The sequence below is a fragment of the Pituophis catenifer genome, unplaced genomic scaffold, assembly GCF_029215685.1.
Source record: "Pituophis catenifer annectens isolate HBS135680 unplaced genomic scaffold, rPitCat1.0.hap2 SCAF_2, whole genome shotgun sequence".
In the NCBI taxonomy this organism is placed as follows: Eukaryota; Metazoa; Chordata; class Lepidosauria; order Squamata; family Colubridae; genus Pituophis; species Pituophis catenifer.
Window position 1 is genome coordinate 82072998 of NW_027256882.1, and position 14882 is coordinate 82087879.

General features: G+C 36.1%; 1 protein-coding gene across 5 annotated transcripts in view; it reads right to left on the reverse strand.

Moving 5' to 3' along the window:
• Positions 1 to 1386: 1386 nt before the first annotated feature.
• NISCH (nischarin) overlaps positions 1387 to 14882 on the reverse strand; it is a 36452-nt gene continuing 22956 nt past the window's right edge. For 3 of the 5 annotated variants that reach the window (XM_070937048.1, XM_070937047.1, XM_070937046.1), the window contains 9 exons: positions 13556 to 13664; positions 10786 to 10904; positions 10260 to 10309; positions 8583 to 9896; positions 7854 to 8028; positions 7091 to 7244; positions 6357 to 6485; positions 4952 to 5113; positions 1387 to 2131 (listed from right to left, as the gene is read on the reverse strand). In XM_070937048.1, the coding sequence (XP_070793149.1) occupies positions 1503 to 2131; positions 4952 to 5113; positions 6357 to 6485; positions 7091 to 7244; positions 7854 to 8028; positions 8583 to 9896; positions 10260 to 10309; positions 10786 to 10904; positions 13556 to 13664 (2841 nt within the window). In that variant the 3' untranslated portion in view covers positions 1387 to 1502. The remainder of the gene's footprint in view (positions 2132 to 4951; positions 5114 to 6356; positions 6486 to 7090; positions 7245 to 7853; positions 8029 to 8582; positions 9897 to 10259; positions 10310 to 10785; positions 10905 to 13555; positions 13665 to 14882) is intronic. The other 2 variants (XM_070937049.1, XM_070937050.1) reach the window with 2 other exon arrangements.

Sequence of the window (14882 nt, forward strand, 5' to 3'; positions counted from 1 at the left end):
AATGGTCATAAATATGACCCAATTGCCAAGCATCTGAATTTTGATCACATGATCATGGGGATGGCTGGAAAGTTCGTAACTTGTGAAAAATGGTCATAAGACATTTTTTTCAGTGCCGTTGTAACTCTGAACAGTCACTAAACGAACTGTTGTAAGTCGAGGACTACCTGTATGTAGCTGCAGCCTAACAAAGTTTAAAATAGTTCTTTTGCAGTTGTTCCTAATGATGTTTTCAATTTATATTCTGAATTTCGATCCAGAGGGCACGGAACTATTTAAATCAACTACAACTCTAACCCATTTACGTCCTTCTCTTACCTTTCCGCTTCTTATTTTGAAATCTCCCAATCTCAGTTCAGAACAGAGGCTTTACCTGGTCCACGGGAGACAACAGCCACCTAGAAATAGCCCCATCTTCTCCAACAAGTACTACTTACGAGAAAGCTTTTTTCTTGAAAAATGAGATGTAGTTCACTAAGATTTTAAGTTTGAATGAAAGCAAATGGACGAAAACCAAGCTATTTGCAGGTTAATGGGATAGAAGGAAGAGAAGATGGTAAGTGTTCTTTTATACACCTTTTATCCAAATGTATTCTGGAATATTTTGCACAGGATTTAGATCAATTCTTTCAGTGTCTCTTTTGTCTTTTCATTTATTTCATCACCTTCTGACCTGCACTGTAATCAAATTACTAAGAATCTGATTATATCCTAAAAATTTGAGTAAACAACAGTTGTGTCAAAATTCAATTTATTATTTTTGAGAAATTTGGCAACAGAAACAAGGTGCTCCTAACAACAAATATTTGTTGGCATCAAATAATTATTACCATTCCTGACAATCATTCTGTCTGCGGTATTGAAATCAAGCCAGTAACTTTGTTCGATCTTGTCAAAATTTAAATCACATGTAAAATCAACATTCAATTAGGTGAATTCTATCATGTTCACAATTAGCCGACAAAATTAAAAAATTGATACATCATAAAAAGACAAAATGTAAAAATTATAAGAAATATCATTAAATAATTATTAGCAGTATAAGCAATGTACATCTTGTACAAAGAACATTGCACCTTAACGTAGCACAAGCAACTTGATACATATACGTGTGTGTGTGTGTGTGTGTGTATAGAATAGCATTGTACAAAAAAAACACAGTGAAACATTAACAGCCCTAAATGGAAGTATGAAAGCTGACTCCTTTTATTCCATACAGTTGCCTAGAATGCTTAATTAGGAATCTGGAACATGTTACTTGCTACATAAAAATAGAGTTTAGAAAATCCCAGGACAATCATTTAGCAGCTTAAGTTGTATAGTAAACCCCACCCCCACTGCACAAGAAATACCAATGGCAAAGCGTAGGGAACCCCCCCCCCCCCCCCCAATATGTGACATTGCTGTGAAGACAATGCTGATCCAAGGTTAATTCAGTCAGTACTGTGCTTTAATTCATAATTGGTAGACCTGATGAGCTGAAATATTTAAATCCAACAAGATTATCCGGTGAGCTCCAAAGGCAACTCCCTACCACATAGTATCTCCCACTGCCTAGCAAGTAGTGAGATCAATTTTTCACGGCTATCGGGACTTGGGATAAAGACACACCAGAGCACCTCTTGGCTTACATTATCCTCTTGGGCAGATTGTCCTTTAGGAAAACTGAAGACATTGCCAAAGTGATCCAAGGTCAGGTTCTGCATGAGATCATGATTCTGAATGTCATCAAAAACAAATGTAAGTGCCTGAGGATAGGCCTGGTAGCCCATGAGCACCCGATCTAGGTCACGGATTCTTCTTCCATCTGCAAGCTGATACTTGTCTCTCTTTGGGGGTTCCTTTGCAAACTCAGGCCGTGGGTAGCTGATGTAGTCCTCGTTGAAAAGAAACAAATCTGAGCTAGTTAGGATCAGTGTTTTAGGTTGGAGGGAACTGTAGGCCTGAGCAATCCCCTCTGTAATATTGACCTGAAATGCCAACACATAAAGGAGTAGATTCAGGGACGGGGATTTCATGACACTGTTCATCTTCTCAGCAACCAAAAAAGCAAGGTCCCCAATTTCTTCTTCATTGGGATATATGAATCTCACTCTGCTAGAGTGAATCAGTTCATAGTTTTCCATTTTTCCTGAAACAATAAAGAATGTCATATATTTTGAATAATTAAATTTAGAACTAATTCAGAGCACTTTTTCCTGAAAAAAAAAAATATTCTCAAATTAAAATTTGAAATGATTAAAAACACACTATAAAGAACGAAAAAGACAAATACCAGATCACACCCAAAGAAACTGAGTTATGAATCAGAAAATTCACCTGTGCTACATGTATTCATGAGGTAACTTATTTCCATTTAATTTTAGACTTCCATATACCATAAGACATCAATAACAGATGTGCATTATTTTGGTATTTGCTGAAATAATTCGTATGAAGCAACCTGAGCAATCCAATATAAACACATTTTTCAGTGTACTTTTAAGTAATGCCCTTTCTTCAAACTGCTTAGGATGCTATGTTCTTCCTATTTATTTTTATGAAGATCCCAGACAGCCAGACAAGCAGAGGTTTATGCCCTGACAAGATAGGTTAGGATAGTGGGAATACATGGCAGGCTTTTCTGAGGCCATATGTGCTTATGATAAGACTGATCATATCTTTGTTCTATTTTTGGGCAGAGGCAATTATACTATTTGTTCAGACTTTTAACACTCTTGAACAGTTAAGAGTGGTGTAGTGGCTGTGACAGGCACCATCAAGTTCACTTGAAGCTCAGTGATGCGACCTTAAGCTGCTCACTCTCTTTGAGCCAATCTATTTCATAGGATCGTTGTTACAGAAAAAGGCAAGCAGGGAGTCCCGTGTATGCTGCTGAACAAGAAGACAAGCTATAAATCTAATAAGCAAAACCACACCTACATATTCATCATGAAATACTTACATGAAAGAAACTTAAGCTTGCGAAGTAAGTTTTATTGAAACTTTGTGGGGAGATTTCTCTTATTGTTTGAAGTGGTTTGTATGTGCTTTTACAAAACAACTATTGTAAGATACATTATGGCTGAGAGATAGCAATTGGTGCAAAGCTATGCAGCTGAATAGACACGTGAAGCAAAGTCATACAATATCAGACATAGCAATACCCATACCACACTGATTCATGCTAAGCTTTAATGCAGTGAAACTGCTCTATTTTCTGATTACTATCACTGTTTTAGTTGGCCACACTAAAATATGCCTTTGTCCACACCATTTCATTTGTGACTGGTGCTTCAACATGGTATACTTTCTATTTACAATTTTACCTTTTTCTTAGGGCTAGTCTACTTTTCTTAAGAATTATATAATACAGAATACAATTATATAATACAGAATACATTGTATTATGGGAATACAATCATTCAGATGCAGTTTAGGACTAAAAAGAATGGCACAAATACTGAAGAAATGACAAAACGCAATAATATTGTGTTAAAGAGCTAGGCCAGATGTTGCAATCTTATTACTTTTGCATGTGAAGGAAGTATCCTTTCAAAATATGGGGAGAGAAGTAGAGTAGCGTCTGCATCCAGTAACTAAATGATTCTATCCTCCTTTCCTATTTTAACTCTTTAGACCAGACCCAAGAAGATCAGCACATTTTCTTCTGATTCTTTTAAAGAAAAGATTAACTAGAAATGTTGCTTAAAACCAATTTAAATCTCAGGTGTGGCTCAATCACCAAATGCATGGTGTGCACAGGTCACAGGGAATGCCCTCTAATGGTGTAATGTAACATTCTGACTGCTGTTTTCAATTATTAGTAATTTAAAACCATGCAAAAGAAAAGTATCCAAGGAACATGTGCACTTCCACATTGAGAGCCATGAGTGGTTCACTGACTCTACAATGTATGTGAATCACAGCTGATTTTTTATCATTGGTTATTTATGAAGACATGTGGGCAGATTATCCAATGAGAATATGTAGCTGAGTTTGCTGTTGATAACAATGAATATATTTTCAAGGCCTGAATGTGTTCATTAGTGAAATTGGATTTCCAAAGTCAGAATATATATTCAGTTTAATTTTAAGTTCTCAAAGCTTGCATGAATAAGAACAAATTGAAAATGAATTACATGGAAGTGGAAAACTCTTTGTCACAATGCTGGTATGTGGGTGTGACAAGGATTTCCTGACTTTGCTAACCAGGTTATGTCAATTCTAAAAATTTCATTTTTACTGAGGAGTATCCAGTAATTTTTTTTCGCCATCAGACTCAGTGCCTGGGAAAAAGCAATAGACAAGCATGAGAAAGTATGTGGAATAATAAATGTCTTCTCCAGGGAAGAGAGACTCCAATTTACATTAACTTTTTTTCCTGTATTAGCAGGCACCAAGTACCTACCAATCCAGTAACAAATTGAACAATTCGTATGTCCTCAATTTCCTTCCTTCTTTCCCTCTCTTCCTTTTTTTCCTCTTTTCTCTTGTTATTTCGTTCTGTTCACTCAGGCAACCCAATTGTCATTCTCTAAGCTGCACATTCAAGATGCTGTGTCTTTACTTCAACTGGAGTTGCCTACTTTAGTTTTAGCAAAAGATATGAATATATGTATCACTGCAAATGACAGTCAGTTTTCTCTAGTGGTTAAAGCAACATGTTAGAAACCAGGAGAGTTCTGGTTCCACCTTAGGCATGAAAGCTGACTGGGTGACTTTGGCCCAGTCACTCCATCTCAGCCCACAACGTCAGCTCAAGTGAGAAGCTGCTTGCTCAATTCCTATCGAGATTTTCAAAAAGCAAACTTGCAGGAAAATGTTAGAAAGAAAAAATAAGTATCATTCCAAATGCAAAATGCCATTCTATCAAAAGGTAAAATCTTAGCAAATCAAATGAACATTATCCTAGAGAGGTGTGATGAAATATATAAATTTAGCCTACTAAAATATTTCTAAATCACTTTACCTGTATTTTTCTTCCCAAATTCAGAGTAGAAGTCCTTATCCACTGGTTCTGGTGATGGCGTCCTTGCAAGGAGTGAGAGCACTGCCATGAGGTGCTGGATAAAAGCGTGAGTACTATAACTGTCTCTGGTTAGGCAGGTTAATATATGTTCCGCTGAATGTCCTGAAAAGGACACAAAACTAAGATTCTTTCTAATACTATTACAAAATTAGGGTAGCTTTTAAACACATGCATACTGTGGAACTTTTATATAAATTTCACATACTACTTAATTAAAAATATCAAGTGAAACAATTATAACGATTTCCAAATATTATCATTTCTTCATTCAATACCAAGAGCCTTGGTACTACAGTGGTCTAAAGCACCCTATTATTAAGACCAGCTGCCTGCAATTACTGCAAGTTCGAATCTCGCCAGGCTCAAGGTTGACTCAGCCTTCCATCCTTTCTAAGGTAGGTAAATTGAGGACCCAGTTGTGGGGGCAATAAGCTGACTTTATATAAATATACAAAAGGATGAAGGCTATTGCTTAGCACATTGTAAGCCGCCCTGAGTCTCCGGAGAAGGGCGGCATATAAATCAAATTAAAAAAAAAAAATTGGCACACACTGTTCTATAAAACACTGCCATTTTTTGCCAAGCTCCATTTTTGCTGGCAGAGGGTTGCAGGAGGCCGTTGCAGCTGAAAACGGAGTTTGGGAGCCCATTTTCCCTGGCAGAGCGCTTGGGCCACCACAGGCGCCCCCGACATGAGTAATATCAAGCTGGCCATGCCCACGGCCCCCCTGGCCCCCCGTGGTCAAACACAACTCTGATGTGGCCCTCAATGAAATTGAGTTTGACATCTCTGCTTTAAATCATTGAGAGTTTAACAACTATATCTTTTAAACTCTTTTTCCAGTGAATATTTGCTTATTACTATTTAAAAATTTACTATTTAATGAATAAGTGCCATAGCCCTAGCCACAGCCACAGCCACAATCATAGCCAAGGCTGGATTTATTTACCACTTCTGAGATTGGTTTATTTAATAAATGAAGAACTGATTCTGCTGTCACATATTTCAGTTTCAATGTTATACATTCAGGAAGTGGTGCTATAGAATTTATTTCATTCCCCCCCGTCATTTATTCCTTTTAGTCTTCTAGAAAATAACATGTGGTGTGGGAATACCATCTCTCCTACACACTAGTGCTAGGGAGAACGACATCAGTTGAACCATTCCTTATACAACCCATAGAAAGGAATTTTGCTAATGACATATTATTTCAAATGCTCACAAAGAACCACGATAAAGTGTGTCCTGTACTAGGAATAATGAATGGATTCACCTCTAATCAACAGTTTGCTCATAAAAAAAAATGCAGGAATGAAGAAGGAAAGATATCTCAATGCAACTTACCAGTAAGTCGAAAATACTGATCAAAAAGTCCAATGTTCACTGAATACAGATCGTTTAATTTTAGAACTAAGCAAGGAGTGAGATGGAAAGAGCTGAATTCATAATCCAAGACATCAGTGCCCCAAAAACCTAGTGGATGATAAATGTACAGTAGTCAATACCTAATTGCCTTAAAAATAATTAGTTTCAGGTATCAGGAGAATTAATATTCATAATTGCATCTGGCATCTTTATCTGAAATAAGCCATTATCGAAGGTGCAGCTATGTATTACTCTGACAAATAGGTTTTTAAATCTGAATCATGTACCTAACACGAACCAGTACCAGATGGGTGCACTGACACCGATAATATAGTCTGCTCCTTACCCATATAATTCTGCCTTGAAACAGCACTTGTACCACCCCCTACTTTCTGAGTTACCAAATAAAAATATTGTGGAAAGTGTTAACAGAAAATTTAATGGATAATCAGAATTAAAAAAACCCTGTTCCTTTCTGAAAAGTTTTCCTTGAAAACACCTCCTCATAATTCTGTTAAAGCTATATAAGGGAAGCCTGTCACTCCCAAACATGCCACCAACTATGAGGCTTCCTCAAACTTTTGCTTTACAAATATTGGGATAACATAGGTTCAAAGCAAGAGTTTTAAATTATGGCACCTTTGTATAGGTCTTAGTGTGATTAAAAATCTGCAAATGTTTTGAAAGCCAGGAACCAGCCTGTTCTACCATACCTAAATGGTGATCATTAGAATGTGTCACAGAATCATCCAACAAGAAGTAAATAGCTTTAGTTGAAAGTAGTACACAAGCTGTCACTTCCATATCCGGAGCTTTATAAAACAGAACAGATGACCACATGAGGTGTCTTAGTTCTTCATTTTCGACCTATAATATTGACAATGCAGTTAATCTTTTAGTTCAAGTATAATTTTGGATGTATTTTCTTTGACTTGACTAAGAAAGACTCACATTTTATTATTACTTTGCACATCAAATGTAAATTCCACTATGAAAATAAATTATCTCGTCTTCCTTCCCCTTTATCTCGCTTAAAGTTATCAATATAACATCTGAGTTTTGTTAAATGTTTGTAGTGATTCTTCAGCATCGTCATCATTTGTGTGTCAACTCTTTCAATTCAAGGATGCACCTTGATATTTGTGGTACCTCATCCATGACCCAATTATATCCCCATTATTTTACGCATTTAAGTACGAAGTGCATCGTTTTAAAAAATTCAGATTGTAATATATACTTATTGAACACTGATTTTTAGGGATTGCAGCTTAGTGTGCCCTTTTCATTATAGGTCAATTAAAGAAATCTACATTACTGCAGTTATAAAGTGGCAATTTTAGCAATATGAACTCTATATTCCCATCTGTACCATCCCAACAAACGCTATGACTGGATGAAAAAATTGATCTTCAAATGCCATTAAAACAGACTAGCACAGCTTCTCTCCTGGAATCTCTTATCTTTGTGTACTAATACCTCAGCAATGCTGTTATGGAAAAATTCCATAATGTATTTTTCTTTTAGCTCAGCTACATATTGAAGAGATGGAGAGACGGAAAGGTGCAGAGGTATCTGATTCTCATCAGTAATTCTTTGCATCAGAAATTCAGATGGGTACAAAGATGAGAATGGTAAACGAGGCTTGCAAAAGCTGGAAAACAGATTAGTGATACTATCAGAGAGAAATACAAATAAAACTCTAGGTGCTTTATATAAATAAACATCTTATTACTCTTTCATAGAATAGTATGGCTTTGAAAATATCAGTTTATTTTGCATAGAGCAGTTTTCATAAACTTTATAGATATTAGAACTCTTTACCAAAGCTATTTTTAAAATATCTAACAACTTAATATAAGTGACAAGAATCATATTCAAAATATATATCCTACCTACTGTTTTGACTCAAATAACTGAAAACTCTCATTGTTCCTCTATGTTTTGAATATTTATACCTTCAAGTCAGGCTTGACTCCTGGCAGCAGCCTGGAGAAGTTCCTGCAGTTTTCTTGACATTTTTTGCAAGCATTTTGCCATTGCCCTATTCCTAGGGCTGAAAGAAAACAAATGACCCAAAGACACTCAATTGGCTTTGAACGTAAGGCAGGACTAAAATTCAGAGTTTTGTGGTTTCCAATCTAATACCTTTAACCGCTACATCTGACTCAGGTTTTGAATAGTTAATTTAAAAATGCATATACTTACCTTGTTGTTGGACCATGCCTTAAACAGTCCGTCAAAGAATTTCTGACTGATTCTACATGATTAGCATCTTTAAAAATAATTATGGTTTTGATGTCTTGCAAGAGAGTCCTCAGAAAACTATAGATTCTCAGGAAATGGAATTTCTCATGAGGTAGGACAAATATTGCTGTGACAAATCTGTAGCCAATTATCAATTCCAGGATATATCCGTCTGAAAATGAACCTTCCTGCTGAACTGAATAACACACGGGATGCAAAAGAACAGAAGCCAGTGGAATTCTGTTGAGTTTGAAAATGTTCCTAGCATTCTCTGAGTCCATGAATTTACCTGGCAGTATATTAAAATCAACTTTAACTATGTGAAGGTGATGAGGTGTAAGAAATATCCAACAAGGATGCAGCATACAATGGCTCTCTCCGGCTGATTTATGAATTGCAGAGTAAAATGCAGAGCAACCACAATGCTTAGAACAGGTTTTACCATCATTGCCCTGTTCTGGCAGACATAGTTCCTTTTGACCATCAGCTTTATGATGACAGAAGAGATAAACTGGGAAACAACCTTTTATCTCCGTGTTTTCAGATGAAATATGATAAAACCCCATCAGCTGGTAGACAAACTCTTGCAAACTAGCTTTGCCACAATACAGTACAGAACCTGTTAAAGCAGGCTTATAGTGCCGAGCGCGAAACTGGTGTAAACAGGAATAGAAATCTTGCAGATTCTGAGTGTCTGACACAACAAACAAGCAGGTATCTCCATTGTTTATGTTGAGCATCAAACATATTTCTGGTATTAAAAAACCAAATTCACTGAGGTCAGAGTATGGAAAGCAAAGTACAACTTTCAAGGCAGAAAGTATATGCTGGCAATTTCCTTTGGAGTCTTGAACAATTTCAAATACAGCTATCACATTACTGGCCAAAACAAAACAGGAAGCAAACTGCCTGTGTCCTTTGTGAACCTGAATGCAAAAACTCCAGAGGATTTTGATTATATTATCCTGTTTTGCTTGGGTCGTCTGCACACCACTTGAGGTGGGAGCCACTTTAGAGATCTGATATCCTTCATGAAGTCCCATTTCAAAGTAGCCATCTTCAGTTTCTGTAACTCCAGAATCACTCAAAAGATCTCCCATGTTCTCATTTTCCACTGAAAAGAGGGGCACATGTCCCACGGCCTCTGCAATCAAGGTAGAGAGATGTTGCACAAAGTCCTGATTTGTGGTAGCGTATGACATACAAGTGAAAGGCAGAGTAATAGTATTAAGGGAGTCAGGCAAGGAATCGGGTCCTTCTTCTGGATATCCCAAGCTTTAAAAAGAAAGAAAGACAGAAAGAAAGGAGGAAACTATAGTAACCTAATTTAAAATATTGACTTCAAAAAGTTTCAAAATCTAGTTTTGTTTCTCAACAACTGAATCATATGGCAAAGATCTAATGTAACTGAAAGCATAAAGCTCATTCACCCAGAAGCCTTATGGAGTTGCCCGGGCTTCTTTAGTAATGCAAAAAAGGGGAAAGCAAGGAGGACAGCTATGCCTCGGTAAGATATTTCATGAACTTTTGCTATTGTTTTTTTTTTATTCTTCAAAGAATCAGGCTGCAAAAGGCATTTTATATTATGTCAGAGTTCATCAGATAGAAGAGAATATCAAACTGAAACTGCACTCTCACCACATGCGATGTGTGCTTTTATCAGAAAAGTCCAAATCTGGAGCAGATACCTTCAAAGAAAAGGGGAAAAAAAGAGAAGATAACTGATCTTTCTGTTCCCTTCTGGGTTTATTTTCTTAAACATCGTTATTCTTCTGTCTTGTGCTATACATATATATTTTCTTACTGTTCTTTGTTTTAAATGCTTTAATGATTGTAAGCCATCCAGAATTGTTGGCAGTCAGGCAGCACATACATTTTATGAATAATTATTATGAGCACAGTTGCTTCACAACTGAGTTGCCATCCCAATTGTGGTCTCAATCAAAACTATCTGTATTTTTAACCAAGATACAAAATGGTCATAAATTCGGTGTATAGAAAGTCTATGCTATGTAAAGAAAATTATCTCCTCTACTCAGAAGTTACTTTACAGAATCCTTTCATTGATCTTTTGTTTGACAAGACCAAGGAAAATCAGTTCAAGAAACTTAAACCCATCTTAAAAGGTATGAAGTATTTTTCAACTGAACATGCCATTCATTACCTGACTTGCACTATGTGAATCTGGTGTTTCAGGGCATCTTTGGGTAACTGTATGGCTTTTAGGAGTCAAACTACTTGATGAGAAACTGCTGGCTAGGGCTGTTTTCTTGTGTGTTATTTCTACAAAACAGAAACAGTTAATGTTAAACAAATACACAAACATTCATACACAGAAAATATACCAAACTATATTCTATTTCACAGAAGTGTGTTTACTTATTAACAATAGAATACTTTATTTATAAATGTACTTTTTGATTCATCCTATATTTTAAATTACCCCAATGGTAAAGACTACAGAGAATTCTGTCTAACAGATAATATGCACTTTGTCTGGTGGCAGAGTTAACATTCCAACTTAATTTACCCTGTAACCAATCTATTTAAACACATGAAATTTTTGGCATCTTTTCTCCACCCAAACTGCTTTATTTATTTGTACAACAATAAATATGATCAATCTGTGTATATAAATTTACACCTTCCTCAGAAACAATTTAAGCAACTTAAATTTGAAAGTAACTTTATATTTGAAAGTCTTTCATATAACTTGGATTATGTGAACTGTGGAAGCATGTATTATTCTATACTCAAGCCATTTGGAGAATATCCTGTAATACGTTATCAAATGAGGGAGGCATCTAATTTTTTGCTGATGACTTCCCATTCCCATCACTGAGTGGACTGGAGAAAAAGCAATGTGGAAACTGTTCATGGCAGAAGCGTGTATACTTTGCAGCATGCGTAAAAGGCTGTCAAAATACTCCTACAAGAGCATGCATAAGTGATAAGAAAGGAGGGAAGACTGTGCTAGAGAAAGTGTAACTTTTTAAACCATAACTATTGACCAAGATGGTGGGGCAGTATCTCACCTTTTTAACACATGCTTATTTCATTTAATGAGAAGTAATTATTATGCCAGCTCTGAGATTGGGACAGAGTTTTTTTACATTTTTTCTAGGTAAATTTTGTAAGAAAAAAGAGACTTTAAGATCCTGTGGATCACAGGCTGATCCCCACTATTTTAGGCTTCATCCAGAGAGAATGCTGCCATCCAGAGAAGATTCAGCTTATATGCAGAATATGTATTTAATTAAAAAACCTATATGGCCACCCATTTATCTAGAATAACTCGTGCGGGACTCACAACACAGAATATAAATGTACACAATAAATTAATGTATCTTCTAGCACTAGAGAGATCCTCCCAGATCCTGTAAAAATGCAACATAATAAAAATGCAGCAGTTCTATTTTTAGTGTATTTCTTTGCAATATTCTTGCCATCCATGACCTGAGATCTGCTCAGAATAGCAGCATAATTCTGTGGCTATTAATTAGGAAGTTAGTATTTTTGTTTAGGAGAGAGTATTCCTAGTATGTTTAGAATTGCAGAACAAAAATATAAATATATTAATACAAATAGATTATATTTGTTATCTCTTATTATTCATATATATATATATATATATATATATATATATATATATATATATATATATTATATAACCAAAGACCCCCCGCACACACACACATATATATATGAATTTATGTATGAATATATTAGCATTTTAGTTATTAATAGGAAGTTTGTGTGATTTGTATATCTGCCTCTTTATTAATATACAATATATACACACAATATCTTAAGAAGTTGAAAATGTATTGGTTTATTATCGTATTACATACTATGTTATTTATGTATTATAATTTATTCCACAGGGAACATTTGAAGCTCTGAGATATTCGTTAAAAAGAAAAATAATCTATTATAGTTTTGCAAAAACTGAAGATAACAGGAAGTTAAAGTATTATTTGTACTATTTTCTGTTTCCTGTAAAAATATTTAAATCTTGGATCATCATTTTTTAAAAAAAACAAAACCCTCAATGATCACTAATATGATTAATACTTTGTGGAAACAGATGGTGTCATAAAAATTCTTGTATTCAATTGTGAAATAAAACTGAACTGAATGACCCCTATCTCAGTGCTCTTTTTACAATTTATCCCAACAAATCAGCAGGTTTCGAAGCTTCTAATCCAGATTAGAGAGTCAGAAATCAGGAACCCAAACATACACTGCATGGGTTCTTAGTACCATAGCTCATTGACTCCAAGAATATATAGTTTTAGAAATGTATATTCATGTGTTCATTAACATACTACTGAATTCTGGTCATTCTGACACTTGGAAAATCATCTGAGCTTTGGGAGAAATGATATCTTATTGGTATTTTACAGAAAATAAAGACTGAAACTATAAAAATGGCAAGGAACAGTAGTCACCCTTATATTCTGGGATCAATAGAGTACTATCATAACAATACTGCCCTACTGAAACAAGTTACTATTGAAAAAACTTGGCAGATTTGGCAGATGAAATGCAATCTTATGTACTTTCCCAATAAAGATTCTGGATATTTCCAATTTGAAAATATTTTATCTACTAGTAGTACCCATTGTACAAATAGAGTAATACATAATAATGTTGCGGTTAGCTCGACTTAAAGTATTTTGTGGGGTGGGAAAGCAGAGAATGTTTTAGAGATGGTCATATGTTACTCAGAAGTACACGCCCTACAGATGTTTCCTAATTATAAAATTATTTTTCAAATAAGAATAATAATGAAGAATGCTTCAGAGCAAGCAAAATTTTCTACTGTGGCTGCCAAATCCCATTTCTATATAGATAAATTCATGTATATCAATGCAGCCTACAAAGGCAGAACCAAGAGGCCCAGCCTAGCAGCATGATACATACATGATTACCTTGACTGGAGCTGACAGGACGTGGCAGAGAAGGAGAGGCAGGATGAGCAGAAAGAAAAGAACAGTTTGATTTTGAACTGGTGGCAGAAAGCTTGGAATCTTCAGGGATCTAAGAAAAAACAACAACAGAAGGGCTAGGAACAAAGGTTACAAAGCTGCCCTACCAAGTAAAAACAAGGGCTGACATACAAGCAAATAATATTATTATTATTGTGGGCAATATCCTGACATTGTAAACCACCCAGACAATGCTGTAAAGCACTATGGGGCAGTTTATAAGTCTAAGTGCTATTGCTATTGCCATAGATAGAGTATTTTGGGAGTGATTTAACACATGCAGTTTTCATTTAACGACTGTCCTGTTTAGCAACTATTCAAAGTTACCATGGTGCTAACTTTATGACTGGTCCTCACACTTAGAAGCATGACAGCATCCTCACACTCTTGTGATTAAGATTTGGGTGTGTGGGGTGTTTATGATTGTTGCAGCATCCCACTGTCATCTAATTGTCATTTGCACGTTTCACAGCTAGCTTCCAATAGTGTGATGACCCGGGGCATGGCACAGAGGCAACATAGTCAGCTAACAGTTCAAACCACCCCTTTATTACTCCAAATGTTGCCCAAGTGCTCCCATGTTTCTGGCAAGTCCCAGAGCAAAGTGATCATGCCCACCCACCCACCCTTCGAGCAGCCTCTGGCTGCAAGTAGTTCAGCCCAAACTGTGAGCACAACAGCTGCAAAACAAGAAATCCAGCAGGGCAAGTGAATAAATCAATTAGTCCAGCAAGGCAATTAATTGAGGGAGCAAGAAATAAAGCAAGAAGTCCAGGAAACGTCCAACGTCCGCAACGGCACACAAACCTCCATGAATTCAGCATTTGTTCCCGACAAATGCCCCTCCCCACAGCATCTCCTTAAGTCTCAGTCCCCAGGTGTGCCTTGTGGAGAGGAGCAGGGCACTCTCCTCTCGAGTGGTCAGGTCAGCCTGTGCTGTCAATAACAAACAGCGCAGGCTGTTTTATTGACAAACAGCCAATAAAAAAGCTGGCAGTGAAATTGCAAGTCACAGTCATGTGATTCCTTATTTAAGGCCACAATGAATCATTTAACAACATCATAGGAAGTGATATTGTAAGTCTTTCACAGTCATATGATGTCTTGCTTAATGACTGCATCGTCCAACAATGGACTTGCTGCTCCCAACTGTGGCCATTAAACAAGGACTACTTCTATTATATTATATATTTTTTAAATTGATGAGATGGGTGGTACATAAATTTAATAAACAAACATTATTAATACTATTACCTAAAGTTAAATTACT